At 38.2% G+C, this 20,692-nt stretch overlaps 1 protein-coding gene across 2 annotated transcripts; it reads right to left on the bottom strand.

Moving 5' to 3' along the window:
- Nucleotides 1-2,831: 2,831 nt before the first annotated feature.
- On the bottom strand, nt 2,832-16,058 carry st8sia1 (ST8 alpha-N-acetyl-neuraminide alpha-2,8-sialyltransferase 1). Of its 2 annotated transcripts, XM_047804398.1 has the most exons (6): nt 15,932-16,058; nt 13,886-14,813; nt 11,994-12,138; nt 7,635-7,744; nt 6,270-6,362; nt 2,832-5,976 (listed from the first exon to the last, which is right to left on the bottom strand). In XM_047804398.1, the coding sequence occupies exons 2-6, from the start codon at nt 14,107-14,109 to the stop codon at nt 5,511-5,513; spliced, it is 1,038 nt and encodes a 345-aa protein (XP_047660354.1). In that variant the 5' UTR covers nt 14,110-14,813; nt 15,932-16,058; the 3' UTR covers nt 2,832-5,510. The 2 variants fall into 2 exon arrangements, with proteins under 2 accessions (XP_047660354.1, XP_027009655.1); XM_027153854.2 differs by lacking the exon at nt 15,932-16,058 and having other exon boundaries at nt 13,886-14,858.
- Nucleotides 16,059-20,692: the final 4,634 nt, after the last annotated feature.

Raw genomic sequence — 20,692 nt, 5'->3', positions numbered from 1 at the left:
TGTATTGACTATACATGGTAAAGTCAGATGACCTGGACACATTTTCTTCCACATAATCTTTTCTAAAAACACAATGTAGTTTCCACAGTTCTGAAAAGCACATCAGCACCATCTTATGTAATTTGTGTACCTTGTACCTTCAGTGTTTTGAAGTAAATGCATATTATAATCTCGAAATACAGTAGGCAGTACAGTGTGTAGCCAAATGTCTCCTCTCATTAGGATCCTACTCATGAATCCTACAAGCTCCTTCTTCTCCATTGGTTTTGACTGTATTATTCCCGATCAATCTTTGCCAATATCTTCAGATAAATGTATACCGACTCTGGTCAACAATCTGATATTGTTTGGTACTGTTTTTATGACTAACCATTATCTTATAGTTATAGTATTAACCTTTGATTCACACTGCTGCACAGAGGAGGATGGGCTTCCCCCGCTGAGCTTTGTTTCTTTCAAGGTTTCTTCCTCCTGATCATGATAGGGAGTTTCTCCTTTGTGCTATCATGTACTCACTCAGGGTTAAGGCACGGATTCTAAACCTGCTTTAAGACAACACACTACAACTGCTTCGGCTGCTACAGCTACAACTACTAGTGCTGACTTTTTAAAAAAAAATTTTTATTGCTGCCACTTTTAACATTGTAAACATCTCATTATTCACACTGCCGGATGGAAGAAGATGGATTCCCCTCCTGAGTATTGTTTTTTCCTCCTTAGCTTTATTTTAAGGAGTGTTTCCTTGGTGTTATCTAATAGCTATCACTCAAGGTTATAGGCCATGACTTTCATTTATCTATTCACACAAATAAATAAATAAAATAATGAATGCTCTTAAGCAGCTTTATCCTTGCTATGCTACAAACAGCTTGTGATCACTGTGCCCTCTTCATAGCCCTATCTGCATATTTGAGCCTTTGATCAATATATATACAGCTCCATGGTACTTAGGCGTCTCCTAGGCAACAGTCATGTCTCTGTTCTCATGCGCCATTAGGAAAGCAACAGGGTTTCCCAAAAATCTAAAACACATCCCATAAAGTCTGATACTCACATCTATTTACACGACTAATTATTATTATTATAGATGAATGAAAAAGATGTATTCCTTTTTCTCAAAAGGCTGTGCTCAGCCAACCCCACACACTTGTAAGCGGAGGAAGTGAAAGGCTTTGTAAATGCTAAGAACTACTCTCAGCTTTGCCTTCATAAGAGCTATATTTACTTCAGAGTTTACTAGTATTTGAATATGGATAGTAGAAAATTATAATGGGACATCAGAGAGAATTTAGTCTGACCACTTTGGTTTAAAATCCATTAAGAATTTTAAGTATTTTATTCTACATCTAAATCAATAATAGGATGTTATTTGGAAACGGTAGGAGAGACTTGTTTCATTACCCTGAGCTGAAAGGTAGTTCTAAATACTAAATAATAAGATTGAAGCACCTCTGACATATTTTTCCAGTTATAAACGGTCAGATGCGTATATGAATTTTGACAGTGATACAATTTTGCCTCTCTACACAGCCAAGCTGGATTCGAAACAACGTGTAAAAATTCAGCTTTAATTTAACAAAACTATTGCATTAACCCTCTCTCTTCACCAGTGACTATGATCTATATTGAGCTTTCATTTCAGATTCCCTGACTTCAGGCAATACATTGTTATCTTTACTTTTAAGTTATTGTATAACTATAAAGTAATTTTTGAAAAGCATTGTAAATATCTCATACTTCACACTGCTGGATAGAGGAGAATGGATTTGTTTCTTACAAGGTTTACTCTGAAACATTACTTGGAATTTACTCAGGTTTATAGTCCATTAACCTGGATATATAAATAAATGAATACCCTTAAGCACCTTTATCTTTGTTACTTTACAAGGTCAGTGACAGCTTGTGATCACAGCTTTTTGTGCAAATTTATCCTTTGATCAATAAATACAGCTCTATGCCAGACGGTTGTCTTCTAGGCTGCAGACTTGTCTCTGTTCTAATGTGGCAGTAAAAGTTATGGGGCAGGAACTAAAAGTTTTCCCCCCCAGTCACCACTATTTACATGACTCCTGAGTCCTATAAAGTGTTCAAGAGTCCTATAATGAGCTCAAATGTGTTCTCAAAAGGTTGTGCTCGGTCTTGGGGTCTAGCTGTATACTGGAACAACCCCGGAATCTTTTGTAAATAAAATAAAGAAAAAATGACTTTCTTGGTTAAACATAGCAGCTGCATATCCATATTTATGTAAACTATAAAATATATTGTCATTAATAATCTAGCACTGATCAGGGATTCTTGCATCATCTTCCTCTTGATAGATAGATTAATGAATCATTCATCTGAAACATGGATGTTACCCCTTGGTTCATCTTTGCATTTTAACACAACATAATCCAAAAAAAAGTGAAAAATAGAGGTCTGAATTGAAGAGGCCATCTACATGCCTACCTATAGCCATTAAACCTAAGAATATAAAAAAAATAATGTCTAAAACCACCTGTAAAATTAATGAATCATCGTAAGTTTGTTGATAGTAAATATACATTTTCTGTCATTTTTATAAAGGGTGCTAATAAATCTCTCACTCCTCCAGATCCTGATCCAGATCTGAGTAATAGTGGATCCCAGGAACATTAGGTGTGAGTTGGGAATACTCTGTTAATGGGATGTCCATTAGTTATTGACTTGTACTACAATATAAAACATACAAATACTACAATATAAAAACAGCATATATACTGTATAGTACAATATAAAAACACATACCGTGCATAATAAACATGTAACTAGAGTAAAAAACATAAAATAGAGAAAGGTGGGTAAAAAACCAGGACAGTTGAAACTGGGTTACTTTATTACAATCTTTCAAAATCTCTCACCATTTCTAACACATACTTGGATGCTTTTTTCCTGGGTTACCTAACCCAGCTGTTACAAAAATACTGTTCAGTGCAAGCTGTTCTTCCTATTTTACCAGTATATCATGCTCAAACATAGGAAGCGCTCACTGACTGGTTAAGAGAACGTTTTTCAGTTTCAGCTTTTTTTCCCTCCATTTAAAATCTTCGACATTACATAAATAACACACATTAAATTTTCTTTTCAAGCCAGAGAAAAAAAAAGGTAAATTATAACCTGGAACAGTAAAAGGAGTCTTTTTTTTTTTTAAATTCTGGCATGAATCAATATGTATTTCCATATTTATTTCATAAGATTAGCATTTGGAATTGCCAGTAAAAACAAATGGCTGAGGTAAGCGCTGTTACACTTTGGGTACACAGCTTAACATGGCTCAGAAAGCAAAGGGGCAGGAATGTAAATAAAACTATGATCATTAAGAAAAACATCCATAACTCAAATTTCAGATTCCTAAACAAATACACATACTACAGTCATGCAGGCTGCTATACAAGCTACAGTCTCAGTCATTCACAATACTGAACAGGACAAAGGTGCAAAAAACAAAAATTCAAATACCCCACTGTCTTTTCTAAAGATTCTCTCAGTAATAATTATACAAGACATGCCTTCAAATGGCAACTGAGTGAACAACTGGTAGAATCTCAACTTGGTCCATTGGTAGACAGCTTCTGATAAGACTCCTTTCAACACAAATAGTTTTTATCTCAAGATCCTGCTGGATTTAATTCAACATCAAGTAAAACACTGATGTATGAGGAACTGCCAATGAGGGACGAGAAATACTTAGTCCTTATCTACTTAGAAGGCAAGAGAAATACTTAGTCCTTATCTACTGCTGCTGGTGTCTCCTTTTTCCTTTTTTCCCCCTTTCACATTAAAAAGGCACTCGACCTCTCAAGGAATGTGAATAGATGGAACAGAGACAGTGAAGATGGATACATGCCTGGCCTTGAGGAAACCCCAAGCATCTATGAGTGTGTATGGATTTCATTCTTCGAGTTAGTAACCCTGTAGTGATAATGATTCATGTTAAACAATGATCATGCCTTTACACTTTAACCACATTCTTTAAAGTCCTTGTAAAATACTTATATGGAAAAAAGAAAACAGGTTTTCAGACGCTTTGATTAGGTGATATGTCAAAACTAGCACCTAAAAGCCTACAAAGTAGAAGTATTGTTTCTTTAAGTTGCTTAGGAGATGACAAAGCCAGATAAAATGCCGGTTTTACAGGTAGAATTTAACTAAGAGTTAACTTGATTAGATATAACTGGTAACTTGATTGGATATATAGCCCAAACCGTCCTTTACATTCAGAGCAATCATTACATCTATGTACAGACTGCACTTCAGGACCAGGTGTCCAGCACCTGAGCAGTCACAGGCAGCGCTAATGCCCCAGTAGTACTAATGACAATTTTGATGCTAAAACCAACAGTAGGATTTTATCATTAAAAAAAAAAATCAGTTACTATAAAAGCAAAAGACTGTTTTTCACAGAAGATACTGACAACTTCAGGTCACAGAAGATGTACAGACAGTCACATCACCTCCACAGGCAAAATCCTTCTGCAATTATCACAAAATAGGCATCTACTAATGTGCTGACGATGCAAAACTGACAACTAGTTGATGCCCGACATTTTCCTTTTGGTTTCTGACCGTAAACTAAACATGACGATGCATGTGTACCTGCTTTTGTAACCATTCCATATGGTGACTCAAACATGATCAGGAGACTCACATGACCAGAAGCATTGCACAAACACCTGAATATACAAATAGCTTAGTTTTCAAGATGAACTGATATCAAATTGTGGCTGTACAACAGTGCATTGACAATATACATTCATTTCACACCCAAATGTTCACATTTCCCATTTTGAGGAGCTAAGGACCTCAGCTTCGACATTGTGAATATCACAAAAAAAGACATTAATAGAAGAAGAATACTTTCCTGGGATTCTTCACCAAAAACTATTTATCCACGGAATGTTGCAAATAAAAATCAGAAAAAATTAAACTGTTTGTTCCTTTCTTTTTTGTTTCCTTTTTCGGCCTCATCAAACCACTAAGGTTGTGGCTATACGTCATCGTATGGCGAAAAACCTGCTGTTCACATTGCTTCTTCTTTTTTCAGAGAGCATTTAAAATGTCTTTAAATGACCTGATCCATGCATGCCTCCCTGTGCCCTCATTCATGTTTCAGAGTGGAAGAAAAAGATATGGGAGAACAGCTGCTGTAAAGGCAGTTACAGCTTCATATCATCCCACGCTTCTTCGTTCCCATTCTACACACTCACAGCGCTCTTGGCAAGACTAAGACAGTCCCTTGGCAACCAAAAAGAAAGTGTGTGGGTGTCATTCTGTCGGTGTGTGAATACCATTGTGTGATAGGTGGGGGAATGGAGCGTCTATCCACAGGAATCGAGCAGACATTAGGGGTGGCATCAGTTTGGTGGATTTTTGATAGAGGAGGTGTTGAAGTCACACGTTTTTTTCCCCTCACGCAAATTTGCAGAGTAGGTGAGGGTGGCAGATTCTTTTTTGTTAAACAGAAATGTTTACCTCATCCTACATGTGGTATTTTAATGAGCACACTGGCCCAGGTGCAATCTCAGAGTACCACTCTTGTGCAGATGCCATAGCTGCAGGAACTCCTCCGGCATTGCGTGGAACCTAGACGAAGGCAGCACGTTGTCGTAATAGTGGTGACTTACAGGTTGCTGGTCGAGGCCCAGCGCAAAAGGCCAGAAGCCGAACGCCGTCACTTCATCACACACTCCCAGCGCAAGGCTCACCAGGAAGAGGCCCGTGGATAGACGTCTGCCGTGTACGCCGTGGTGCTTCCAGAAGAGACCCACATTCTTTAGGAAGTCCGGATTAGCGAACAGCACTGTCTGGTTGGACGCTGAATCGGCCAGCGCATGGTAGGCACGCAGGGACAAGTCTGTGCCAGGCTTCATGGAGAAGGCAGGCATGTAGATATAGCTGGAGCCATAGGCTTTCATGCTTTCCACAAAAGCCTTGCGAGACCACAGCAGGCTCTGAAAGCTGGGGGAGAGAAGATGAGAAGGTAAATTTAATCAAATATAATTGAATAAAGATTTTTCCTGTCTTTGGGCAGAGAAAGCTGTCTGTGCTTGAGAAACAAAAATCCAATAATCAAAAACATCTCATAGGTGGCATTACTGGAACATAATTTCATTAGTTTTATACATGAACAATCCATATTTGGTCACATAAGCAGTGCAGGGGTGTCATGTGACAACAAAGATAGTCACTGTGATGAAGCAGGGCACCAGGTTTTCCACAGTTTATAGAATGCAGAGAACATATAGAATTACCTTTTCTCTATAATACTGGGATTAGCGGTCACCAGCTGGGTCTTTCTGCCTACATCATCGGTATATTCTTTGGACAGCGGGGGCAGGTTACATCTAGAAACGAAACAAAAGAAAACAGAGAAGAAGGAAGAAAGAAAATCAATCCTTTGGACAGCACACAATGTTAATTAGGATGATGTTCGTTTATTCATGATTTCTGTGAAGTTTTATTACAAAGAGTGAAATCCAAAAAAATGTTTAAAAATAAAAGCAGAAGATTTAAAACTCATTAAAAAATATCAAGCTAAGTAAAAACCAAATTCTCCACTAACAGTATTACAATAATTTAAAATTCAACTTAAAGTGAATATTTAATATAAGTTAAAACTAAACCTTAATTAAATATGACCGCAAATAATTTAAGGCTTACCAATGTCGTATGAATTTTAATAAGCATGATAAAATCTATAGTATCCTCTTTAGAGGAGTTACATGAGGTAACATCTCAATAAACAAGCTGGTGAAATTGAAAACTGGTGTTTAACTGGTGTACAGTGTGTAATTATCGCCCAGTACTAGTTCATCTGACATTAAAAACACAAGCTTTGCTATAGATGGAATATACACTTCATTCATTCATTCATTTTCTACCGCTTATCCAAACTTCTCGGGTCACAGGGAGCCTGTGCCTATCTCAGGCGTCATGGCAGGATACACCCTGTACGAAGTGCCAACCCATCGCAGGGCGCACACACTCTCATTCACTCACACATTACGGACAATTTTCCAGAGATGCCAATCAACCTACCATGCATGTCTTTGGACCGGGGGAGGAAACCGGAGTACCCGGAGGAAACCCCCGAGGCACGGGGAGAACATGCAAACTCCACATACAAGGCGGAGGCGGGAATCGAACCCCCAACCCTGGAGGTGTGAGGCGAACATGCTAACCACTAAGCCACCGTGCCCCCCAGGAATATACACTTTTGTAGCATAAAAGATATACAAAGCTGGCTGTGTTTACTGTAGTAAGTAGAGTAGCAAAGTATTACATGCATTCTAAATACTGGGTGAACCTTCCCCCGTCTGCTCTCTGTAGCAATAATAATCATTATCTAGGACTGTGGTGGAAACACAAACAATCATCCCCTCATCTTTTTGCACAGGGAAAGTTGGATGTGCTTGGGCAAGCATGCTATTCTTCATAATCTGTCTATATGACCTAAGAGATGTCTGCTCCTGGCTATCATCATTGCATTAAATGAGATACAGATCAGCCATACTTCTTACCAAACGTAGAACACAAACAATTTTGAAATAAACCTCGTACATGTACAGTACACAATTTATTTTGGAATGCAAGGTTACAAGATGAGCCAGGGTTACCTCATTACGAAATCGGCCTGGTCGATTTCTTTGCCACAGCCGCTGTTCTTCAGAACTCCTCCGTTGCCCACCACCACACACTTCTTCAGTGGCAGCTGAAAAGGAATATCCTGGCAACCAAAAATAGGCCCTCGTTACACAAAAGGCACACGCGTTCACATATTCATCCTAGCTGGAAGCACCAAAATGAGACGCACAGGGTTAGTATGTCCTGAACAACAACACATTTCCACACAATGCATCTGAAAACATGAACAAAATCTACACAATGTGGCTACAGTGTTACACAATTAAATAATGATATTCTTGCAAAATTGGGATGTGAATTACATTATTTTGATGATTATTAAATGAAGTTTTTTATTTTCACATTTACAGGAAGATGGATTGTGTTGGTCAGAGCACTAACGTTCATGCAATCAATTCCAAAATTAAAATAATTCAGAATTGCCATTCACTTAGATTTTACCCACAAAGCTTTATCTTTCATTCACCACCACTCAATTTTAAACCCAATTTCCACAGAGAGTATTATTACACTACAAATTAAAGGGGCATGAGTACGCGCACCCCCCCCTGCACACTCAAACACACACACGCTCACAAACTTACTGTACAGTAAGTCATGGCTGCTGTGTGACAATAAAATGAAACTAACCTAAGGAAGTAATTATTCCCCAGAGCAACTAGAGACCGTTCTGGGAGGAAATCATAGAGTATCAAGGAACAGAAAGATCTGTAGCCTGTGATCTTTCCTCTCTGTCTCATGCAAAGGGCATACATCCATTTTACAACCAGTGTGTACTGAACACAGACAATGCTGTATGGAAATGCTGTGGCCCTTTAACCCTCAATTGCTCTGTTGTATAAAATGTGATAAAGATAAACAGTCGTTCTAGATTTATGGCTCTGACAAATGCTGTAAATGTAATCTTTAGTGCTTCTTTAAAATTACTAGATTTTATATTAGCCAGTGGTTCACTGGCGATGATGGAAAGAAAGATGCCCTATGCAAGAAGGCTGGAAATGTCACCTTTAACAATGTTTTTTGCCAATTACTGCTGTCTTTGAGGACAACAACCTCCTCACCGATACCTTACTGTCACCCTACAGTTTCTTCCTCTTCTTGTGTTTCTTCCTCTTTTTCCTTGCCACAGTCACCTAAATTTTGCTCATTGGGGATAAATACAATCACATTTAAATATGTCTAACATTAATCTTGACTTTTTGTATTATGTTAAACTTTGTTTTATTATAAACTTTTTGTATTATGTGTTATGTTCTGTAAAGCTGCTTTGAGACAGTGTCCATTGTTAAAAGTGCTATACAAATAAATGTGAATTGAATTGTCTGTGAAACAAAACCCTACGTATCAGAACAATCCTCTCTGAAGGACTGGGTCACTCTATAGCACAAGAATTTGGAAATGTTCAAGTAGGAATGTACTGACAAATCAGTTACACATCAGTTGTCAATAAAGACATTTTAGATGCAGTTAGATGCAGACAAGCTTCCTGCTTCCTGTAAGATATACAGTACTGTACTCAGGCAGCCCTCAATTTAATCATTAAAAATAAATCTCTATTTACTAAAAACAAATGTGCCTTATCCTATGTTGTGGTGACTTGAAAAAAAAAAAAGTAGTTGTGAAAAAAAGGTGTGAGGAAAAACAAAACGGTGCTCAGTTTGTCATACTCATCTCACACTCTCACACTCTGACATAGTATGAGGTGAAAAAGTATGTCGGCTACTTTGCACCAAAAAAAAAACCTTTGCAAACAAAACCAACTGAGGCCTTCCTTAAAAATATTTTGGTTTGCAGTAACAGTAAAAAAAAAAAAAGAAAAAAAAAAAAAGGTCAGTAGTTTTTTTTTTTTTTCAAGTTTCAATGAAAAAAAAAAAGTCCAATTTTGGTGATGTTGATTATGTAGGTATGAATTTAAACAAATTAGTATATCGTGACGTCACTGACTGGGTCTTCAACCCGTGCCTTGGGCGCATCATTGCAAACCTCATTTGCAACCGACAAGTTAAAGTGGTGTCGAGCTGTTTTAATGAATTTTTTTAGATGTATTATGGTGCCCGAACCAGTGTGACTTTGAACGGTGACCGCGAACATTTTGTTTACTGCAGCCGCAGCAATCATTACCAAGCGTGAACCGTCGACTCTGACAGTGAATGAGAGTGTGAGACGAAGCGAACACACAGGCCATAGTGTGACATCCTTTAAACATAGATGACGTCACAGGTTTTTATTTAAAAGAAAGAACATAGCCTTCGTTTGTATGCAGGCCTAGGCAATTTATATATTTACAATACTTACTAAAATATAATTAATATTATTTTATTGCTTTTGTATTAGTTGTCTGAAGAGTAAAAAAAAATAATTGGTCGGTCTTAACACAAATTTACAACCGGCAAGTCGGTCGGACTTAAAGCCAAAAATAATAAAAAATAATAATAATAATAATAAGTGTCGGTCCGAAATTGACAGGGTCGGTCGGGTTACAACAAAAACATTAATATTTTTAAGGATGGATAAACGTTATTTAATTTTATTATAATCTTCTACACTAATCTTCCATTACCAATAATAAAATATTACAGTTGTCATCAGGACAAATTACACACAAATATAAGATAAACTATCTTGGTGTCACATGTAAGCAAAAAACAACAGAATTGGAGACATTTTCTTTTGTTGTGAGATTGACATCCTCAGCAGGAAAACACACAAAGAGCCTTCAAGTAATTTATGACCCTTGACCTTAATGCCTGTGAGGAGTCACATGTACTTCTAGGTTGCCTTCAGACCATATGACTGCTTAAAGAACACAGGAAGAGACTGCTTCATCCACATCCTTTTGGTCCAAGAACTCATAGAGTGTCAAACATTACTCTTCACTTTCTGAATATCATACATGTATTTCACTATACATCCACTAATTGTTCTAATTAATGCTTACATTTATTTCAACAAAAGTAATTAAAATCTAAATGAATCAACAGAAAAGAAAACCCCTGAAAAACCTGCAGCCTTATTAGACCGATCAATTAAAATAAACGTTCTATATATTTTTCATCTTGTTACTACATTACATATATTCAGTTCAATTAAATTCAAATTTGTTTGTATAGCGTGTTTAAAGTGATTCACTGGAGGTGTGAAAATATAAAGTCTGACAGTCTGTCCTCAAAGACCACATGGAGTTGGCATCTCCTTTTAGTATGTCCTAATACTTCATGAAGCACAATGAATAATCATCTCTGTCAACAGTTATCATTTAATGTATTATGAAGGACTTAGGATTAAAATTAGATGTTATGCATTTAAACAGGCTCGTTGACTGTGTGTAGCAGAAACCACAACCACACACTATTGACCTACTTTGTATATGTTAAAGGCAAATAGTTGTTCATATGTTTACATTTCCATTTCCACCATTTACAAGACACTCTTACCCAGAGTGACTTACATTATTTATCTCACTTTATACAACTGAGCAATTGAGGGTTAAGGGCCTTGCTCAGAGGCCCAGCAGAACTATCCAGCCAATTGAAAGCCGTGGATAATAACATGTTAAACGAAAAATATAATTTAAATAAATCTAGAATAAATTGTATTGGTAAACATAATTAATAAATGTAAACAAATATATCATTTATCCAAAATAATGCAAACAAATCATTCAGTATGATGGTGCTTTATTATAAAGCAGTCCTCCCTGATGGTTCACATGAAAATGAAGCTTGAATTACTGTCTGTGATCCACAGTTTTTCACTATTCACCTAGGTTTCCTCTGGGGTCTCAGGTTTCCTCTCACTATCCAGAAACAGGCAGGTGCGCAGATTAGCTATGCTAAGTTTTCCCTAAATGTGATTGAGAGTGTGAATGGTCTCCTGCAATAGACTTTCATCCAGTCTCGGGTTAATTTTCAAGCCATGTGCCCAGAGATACCAGAAAAGCTTCCAAACCCATCAGGAAGCTCATCAGAATGAAGCTGTTATTGAAGTTGGATATATGAAAACTCAAAAAGTCAAAAAATAATTATCTTACATGGTGTTAAATAAACCTAAATGTTTACAGCAGCTACATTAAATGCTGCTATTCTATATATTCTTATGTAAACAACACATTTCTTTACTATTAACTTTTATTTCTATAAGAAATCACAATATGTAATAATCCAGTCTATGTAATCAGAAGTAAAAATCAAAGTAACAATTGAAGTAAACATACTACTGTAAACTTCAGAATTCATGAATGTGATTATAGGAGGTATAAAGATAAAGCAATGAGCATAATAACCCTTTGGGTTTACTATTTGGATTGTGAATGGTTATTTGTTGAACTGTACCTGTACGAACAGTGGGTAGGTGTCATTGTTGACAGTATGGTAGTGGTAGAACTCGCCGTCGTACCACAGGACTTTCCCAATCTGTGAATTCTCCTTGGTCACTGCAAACGTTCTCTTTGGGTCACAGCATTCAGTTAGCAGCTTCCTACAAAATATACGGTATATATAAATAAATGTTGATTTTTTTTTTCACATGAGCAAAATGTATTAGATAAAAATACATTAAAAAATATAAACGTCAAGACATGAATGCATTACACTGTAAGCGCACATTCTCAGATAAATGACAGTGTAAAACGAATACATCTATTGTTAATACATTATTCATACATACTGTACATTCATTCACTCATTCCTTTCCACACACTCTTTCACAGAACAGAACCGAACCCAGAGGAAATCCACACATGGCCGATTAGAAAAAAACACACAAAACTCAAAACATTGCCGCTGATAAGGGTTGCAGGTTCGGAGTCTATGCCAGTAACACTGAACACAAGGCGAGTAGTTCACCCCAGATGGCACTCTGGTTCTTCACAGGGAACCATTCACACACACATTTACACCTAGGGGCAATTAAGCTGGGCAATCTGCCTATTTGCATGTTTCAAGACAGTCAGAGGAAACCAGAAAACCCGGAGGGAACCCATATGAACAAGGGGAGAACATGCAAAACACCACACAGAGAGTAAACCTGCTCAATATCGAAGCAGGGATGCTGGAGATGTGAAAGGCTTCCAGGTGGTAGTAGTAGTATTAACGAAAATGTATTTCCCTACTGACACACCATGCAATGGACAACAGAAATATGTTAGTTTGGCATCCTTATGATGCATTAATATACATAGTGCTACAGTTTTATTCAATTTGATAGTGAATAAAAATATTGCAGGCTTCATATTTAGAAAACAGATTGGGTGAGGTAGGCAAAGTTTCAGCAAATATAACTGATGAGATTGTGTATGCGTAACAAATAGGTTTCTTTCTCCTGCCCATGTAAAAGCAGTGCGAACCGACCCTTAAAATAACCTGGTGGTCACCATTTCTAACCCTACAACTGACCAAAAATGATGAGTTGTAAAACATGTGACAATGTGTTAATTAACAGTGACTAAAGTGGCTGACTGATGGGTGTGAATAGAGGTCTACAACTTCACAAGCGACCTGTTTTAAAGTATGCCATCCAAAACTAAACCCAGTGCTGGTGTCAGGCTGTGTGGCATTATCTTAATCAGCTTCTCTACAGTACTGTGTCTGTCACACGTCCTCTTGGAAAGGAGATTTAGATGTAACAAAAGAGGGCCATGGGAGGATGAAGTCTCTCTACACTGCACTTGTACTGAACAGGACTGAATACACTCTGCAAATGGATGGTTAGGGTTCGTTATGAGCAACCTCAACCATCAGGGAGATGTCAATCAAGTAACCAATCAATCAATAACATGATGTAGAAAATACCTGATTAAAAACTCGTGTTAAGGGCTAATCTTGTGTCTTGTCCCTCTGTGAAGTTGCATGGTAAATCACACAACATTTCACCTATAGGCTGTATTTTCCACTTTGTAAAAGGAACTGTTTCATAATGAGAAGGACTGAGATCAGAGACTGTGTGGGTGTTTTGGAGCAAGCAAGCAAGCAAACAAACAAAAATACTAGATTAATAACTAACTAACTAAATATATAAATAAAATGACTAAATAAATTGATAAATAAAATACTAGATAAATAAATAAATAAAATACTAGATGAATAAATTACTAGATAAATAAAATATAATACTAACTAACTAAATAAATAAATAAACAAATAGATAGGCGCATAAGGGGATCGCGACCTTATGTAACAGCAATCCAAACTAATATGCATGTCCTTTAGCAAAGCTTCTAACATACCTGTACAGGTCGATGCCCGTCTGGTTCTTGGTCCATGTCTCTCCCTTTTGCAGCACTTCTTCCACGATATCTTTATCGCTTGGCATCCTGTACACAGGGAAGATGTAAAGCCAGCACAGCACCAGCACACACACGGCGGCCCACACCGACTTACTCCTGTGGAATCGCAAACACAACATCATGCCGTGTGCCATGAAGAGACACAGAGATTCTCTCCTTTTCATTCACATCTCCTCGCCATTACGACAGACAAAAGGGTCCGGCTGCAAAAAAAAAAAAACCTTGCATCGTCCTCCACAGTCCTTTTACGCGCAGCCTGCATCAGACGCTCAGTGTTTCATTGTTTCGTGCTTTGCGTCTCCGTCCCTCCCTCTTGTCCCTCCCTCCATCACCCTCTCTGGCCCCCGCTGTATCCTTGCAGCAACCAAAAGATTCACCTGCCCCCCATGTCGCATTTAGTTCCTCCTCAACACAGCACCAAGAGGTGTTTCAGCGTCGAGTGCTACAAATCTTTACTACAGAGGTTCCCTTCCTCGCTCCATCCAATCGGCTGGATATGAGTGATGTAGAAAATCTCTTCTAGTATCTGTGGTGGTGAGACAAAAGACAGCTCGTCAAGCCTGGATGCCTCAACACGGTTAAGTGTGCGCCTTTGACATGGTTCTCTGCTGTCCCCTGGTGGTAGATCTATAATCAACCTTTTGTCCTGCTAATGGAGATTTGGTTTTGTGGACAGGATGCAGCCACACCCGTTTATTTAGAGCATAGTCTTCAGGACTAAGGTATAAGAGGAAAATCAATTTTCCTCTAGGTGCTCCCCACAAACCAGAGTCATCACATTTCCCCATTCCTAGTCCTTCCTGAGTTTCCTTCGAAAGATCCGCTGGACTCCAAATATTGGTGCTGAAACATCCTACTTTTACACAACCTGTGAGTGGAAATTACATGTGCATTAAACAAGTATTAATCTCTTAAAGCATTAACATAGTAATTCCATTAATTCTGCACAGTTGGTGTTGTACTTTTGTGTGTATCCAGTATAGAATATCTATTTTTATGGCTAGTGTAATAAATGCACACTAATACAATAATAGCTACAAGTTATAAATTGATATATATATATATATATATATATATATATATATATATATATATATATATATATATATATATATATATATATATATAAAAATACTCCTACTGTCTATATTGTCTTACCTCATTTGTATAGTCTGTTTTGTATTGTATAGCCCAAACTAAATGTATAGTATAATGTTATTTATGTCTGTACTTTTGAGAGTCACAAACAGCTGAAACCAAATTCATTGTGTGTCAACACACTTGGCCAATAGACCTGATTCTTATTCTGAAATAGATAATACAAGACTGAGGAAAATAATAAATACATACTTTTATAAACATAGTGGTTTGACGCTCTGGATTCTCCCCCATGTCCAAAGACATGCACTGATAAAAATGATCTGTAACATTTGAGTGTGTGTGTGTGTGTGTGTGTGTGTGTGTGTGTGTGTGTGTGTGTGTGTTTCTGTGTCTGCCTGCTATGCCAAAAGTCACCTGGGATAGGCTCCATGGGGAAGGACATGAACTGATTTAGGGAATTAAACATACCATGCCAGATGATCTTTCCTAGCACTATACATTATAATTGCAGGTGCTGAACACAGGAACAGCATCTGTATTTTTTTTAACACCAGTTCATAGTATGTTACATCAGATCATAATGTCCTAAACACACAATTATGTTAATGAATGTCTTTACACTTGATACTGGCAGCACACAGACTATTAAATAAAAACAATAATACAAATTAAAATAAGCTAACACTACAGAATACAGTATCCATGCTGTATGTTACAGTGTGCTGTTAATTCTTGAAGCGCGTGGGTGTGAGTTTGATGCCCTATAGCATCAAACTTGCTGCAGTGCAACACAAACTCACACTGATGAGACAGCAGCACTTACACACAGTGAATTTACAGGGGGTTGGGTAATGTAAAATTTAAACATTTACCAATATTACTTACCTGATTTCACAAAACTTTGGTTACTCGTGCCAAACACGGGTTGCATCCAAAAAAACAGCGGGGGAGCAAGGCACACGGTGAGGCAGGCTGGGGGAGCAAGGCACACGGCGAGGCAGGCTGGGGGAGCAAGGCACATGGCGAGGCAGGCTGGGGGAGCAAGGCACACGGCGAGGCAGGCGGGGGGGGGCAAGGCACACGGCGAGGCAGGCGGGGGGGGAAGGCACACGGCAAGGCAGGCTGGGGGGCAAGGCACACGGCGAGGCAGGCTGGGGGGAGCAAGGCACATGGCGAGGCAGGCGGAGACCGAGCGACGTCCAAAACCGAGCAACATCCACAGCCGAGCAGAAGGGCAGAGTGATGTCCACAGCCGAGTAGAAGGGCCGAGCAACATCCACAGCCGAGCAGAAGGGCAGAGTGATGTCCACAGCCGAGTAGAAGGGCCGAGCACAAACCCAGACACACCGCCAGACACAAGTCTCCAAAACCAGAAAGAGGGGGAGGGGGAGGGGGAGGGGGGGGGAAATCCTCCACCATGGAGCAAAAAATAAACAAAAATATCCCTGGGGCAAAATACGGGCCTGGACAGGAAATGAGACGGCGTCCTCCATGGGAAACCAGGAAGTGAAGCAATGTGCCTCACTGCCAAGGACTACTAAACCATTCGGGAGGACTATGTGCATCCAGAGAGGGAACCAACCTAGCCTCTGAGGGGTTAACTCTCAGTGCCAGTCCCAAGTCCAGATAAAAATGGGAGGGTTGCATCCAGCAAAAAACTTGTGTCAACTCAAATATACAGACTGGATGAACTGCTGTGGTAACCCTGAAAAGGGAGCAACCGAAAGACAACAACATATAAACAACAACAAAAAAAACCCCACATAAATCATATAGTGGTTTCATGAACGTAAAAATTCATTTGAACCTCTCCCATGGCCTGTAGTCACCAGATCTGAAAATTATTATTTTGGAGGAGTGAATCAGGAAAAATTGTCCTCCACTAGCATCATTTAGTGTACTACACCTTACTAATTATTATGGTCTGTGACGTCTTTTGAAACACATTTAAATATGATGACACATCATTTAAATATGATGAGCAATATTTGAAGCATGTGAATACACACACACACACACACACACACACACACACACACACACACACACACACACACACACACACACGTGTTAGTAATGTTAGTAAACTGCCATTATATTAGCAAGCTATTCTAAAAAAAAGCTACTGTAAGCAGAAAAATACAAAGCATATATGCCAAGTTGCCAATCTATTGATCAGCTCAAAATGAACAAATTAGAAGTTGCCACATGCTCTCCCTTGCCTATAGCAAAAAAGACATTCAATCCTTCATTCCCCAAGATGAATCTAAACATCACAATACAGACAAAATTGTCTGTATCTGTACAATCTTATATCTCCTGATATATCTGATATACAAAAAAAAGCAAGAAAGCAATTTCCTGTTCCTTGTGGAAAAATTCTTGACTTATTAGGAAAAAAAAAAATCGAGACAAACAAAAAGTCAGCATTAAAGACTGTTGAAATCCTTCTTAATCTCCCGAATCTTAATCTACATAAAGATAAAAATAGCCCACCATAAAACACTCCACACAAACTCCACCATTTAGTCCAATTGGGACAGAAGATATTGTTCTGAAATATACTAGAGCATTAATGTTCACTTAGCTGCTATTTCTGTCCTTCAGTAAAGAAGAGTGACGCCTAGTGGCCAAAATCAACAACTAAGGAAACAATAATGATATTGTGGCTCTCATTAATTACAAAAAGAGAAAAAAAAATCTTTAAACCTTATTTAGAAGGAGTGAAGGACAACCCAAAAAACTTGTCCCAAAAATATCTACACCAATGAAAAAGTAATTAGACTGTTGATTTCAAATTGAATATGATGTGTTCAATGTACAATGTGTTCAAGTACAGTTTCAGGATAATTCATTAGTTAACAAAAGCAAGAGTTATTTCAGATAGATCTAGAAATATTCATCTACAGCCGGGTGTCAAACTCAATTTATGGGACAGACTGCATTACACATACCTGCTGTCAGAGACTGGTTCCTACTCTGGCTATGTTTTTCAACACAATGCCTAGCCAGTTTTGTAAACCACTGATCCAGTCAATCAACTTCACCTGTTTCTCATTTACACAGTGTATAATTACCCTGTTAGATTCAGGGCTCTCAAGTTTTGTAGACAGGCAAGAGTGACAAGAGTCTCCAACCCCCCACCCAAACACAACAATGTGGGTGTTGTTGTGTGTGGTAAGGATCACTGAACACAGTTTAACCAAATACAAAGTATTTATTAAATTTTTATTTATTAATGTGTGTGTGTGTGTGTGTGTGTGTGTGTGTGTGTGTGTGTGTGTGAGAGAGAGAGAGAGAGAGAGAGAGATTATGTTTGTTGCCCTTTTAGACACTTATCATTTGTAATGTTGGCTCAGATTTAAAACAGTTCAGCTCAAGCCCAGCCATTTTTAGGGTCATGATTGAGGACAATGTCCCGTCCAGAGACAAGCTGTTTTGTGTTGAGGTTTTGTTCAACCCGACCATCAAAAATACCCTCTCGGCATCAGCATTAGAATGTGGAAGCACTAAAACCAGTCATAAAATGTTAGTCATTGTGTAATAACGAAAATATGACTAGGCCTAGACCAGTGGTTCTCAAACTTTTCCCCGGCGTGTGGCCCCGATTATAAAATTTATGACATAAAACATTCCAAAACTTAATATTTTAATTAAACAAACCTATTAAATTATAAGGCACAGGCTCCCCGTGATCTGAGAAGTGCGGATAAGCAGTAGAAAATGAATGAATGAATGAATGAATGTTAAATTATATAAAATTAAATTATGTAGTGCTGTTGATTTAGTAGCCTTATTTTTAGATTTAATTACACAGAATTTATGATACATTCATTATTTTATAAAAAGTCATAAAACATCTCAGGTCCCCCAGTTTGAGAACCACTGGCCTAGACTACTTGCTCTGAGCAGGTGTTGTCAGTAAACTGGGGCCCCCTGGCACCATCTCAGGGCCCCAGTTTGAGAACCACTGGCCTAGACTACATGTTCTGAGCAGTACTGTCAGTAAACAAGCTGTAAAACTGTTAGCTAAGTTACAGACACTCATGAAAAACAGATGCTGATTATCTGGGAAACTTCTCTAACAGCAGTCACAATGTCATTGTTTGTGTCGAACAAGTTGTGAATTTGTTGTAACATTAAAACAAGACATTATGACTTACTCTGTGGTCAAAGTGATGCTCGCAGCTCCAGTGGTTTTCTCTGTGGGTGAACGAGGATGATGCTGAACAATTCCAGGATTTGCTTTTTTTCATTGGTTGTTGCGTTATATCTTACCCATATACAATAGTGCTATTTTCTGATTGGCTATTGTATAGCCTCTTTTTTTTGATTGGATGATGTCAAGCTCAACTAAGAACTCCAGGGGAGATGCGCTTGATTCCTGCCCGGTTCCATAGAGAGAGCGGTGTGGACAGATACATTTTGGGTGCTGCGGCATATTAAATATATGATAAATAGTAAGCTTTTCTGTGTGAGAAATACAATGTGTGGCAGGAGAGCATGACAAAAGACCCAAATGAGTGACTGTCACTCTCATTGTGTGATACTTGAGAGCCCTGTAGTTAAGCACTTGCTTTTGAAGTCTTGCCCAGCTCGTTTTGTTGATTACTGTTCACACCTTTGTTTAAAGCTTACACATGTTATGATGATGATGATGATATCACAAATAAATTGTTATTCCAATATCTTATCATACTGATTTGGACCTGGAGTTCATAGTTCTTGCTACATATTTAATGTATTTAATGTCTTTTGTTGTCTTATAACAGGACACCACTAATTTGGATCCGGTCAAAAATATCATAAGGTTTTTGAGCAGTTCTCCTTCTACTATGTAAACAGTTTGGAATGTAACCATGACAATGTGCATAAGTAATGTTTTAGGCTAGGCCTATATTCAGAGAGTGGTATCTCTTACAAATATAAATCTCTAGCAAGAGCAACTGTTGCACTTGTTTATTGTTCTAGCTGGACAGAGCATCAGAGGCACAAAATGTAGCTGTCATCAGTCTAAAAATTGGATGAAGGGATATAGATTGAGCCAAGCACTGGATTACTATTTAATGCCATACAGAGAGTAGTACTAACTAGAGCCATAACACACTCCATAAAGAGTGTGCTGCAACAAATGTGTTAGAAAGAGGAGCTAAGGTATCCGTGGCTTTCTGAGAAATATAAGGGTAGCAAAAATGTGTGATGCGACAAGCCCCAACAACTGTTCAAGCGTCATGTTTCTGAATAAATAGCAGAGTCACCTGTCTAGGATGAAAGCTAGCTTGACACAGACGCATTTGTCGGCACTCTACCACGGTGTGTGTGTGTGTGTATTCGTGTGACATTTGAGATGTTGGATTATCCCATCTTTATTACCTTGCCTTGTGAGACCTGCAGATTCTTCTAGCAAGAAGTTACATGGCGTTCAGCCACACCACAGAGTAAATGCAGACTCCATTTTTATTGTTTGTATTGAAATATATTTTGTTGATCATCACTCAACTGATCCAATCGAGTTTGATTGTAGTACATTCACAAGATACTTCGGACACGATATTGCCAGAATGATCATATAAATAAGTCATCATAAACAGTACAGACTATAAATCTTTCATTCATATAACATGCAAATGAGGCACTTTGACCCTG

Source organism: Tachysurus fulvidraco, chromosome 19, assembly GCF_022655615.1.
Source record: "Tachysurus fulvidraco isolate hzauxx_2018 chromosome 19, HZAU_PFXX_2.0, whole genome shotgun sequence".
Taxonomy (NCBI): domain Eukaryota; kingdom Metazoa; phylum Chordata; class Actinopteri; order Siluriformes; family Bagridae; genus Tachysurus; species Tachysurus fulvidraco.
This window is presented reverse-complemented; position numbering and strand designations above follow the sequence as displayed.

Excerpts from the sequence above, each read along its gene's own strand:
- st8sia1 (XM_047804398.1), bottom strand. The coding sequence starts at position 14,109 with ATGAAAAGGAGAGAATCTCTGTGTCTCTTCATGGCACACGGCATGATG. Across the intron at positions 6,363-7,634 it reads CAGGCCGATTTCGTAATGAG|ATGTAACCTGCCCCCGCTGT; the intron begins GTAACCCTGGCT and ends TTTCGTTTCTAG. Across the intron at positions 5,977-6,269 it reads CCCAGTATTATAGAGAAAAG|CTTTCAGAGCCTGCTGTGGT; the intron begins GTAATTCTATAT and ends TCTCTCCCCCAG.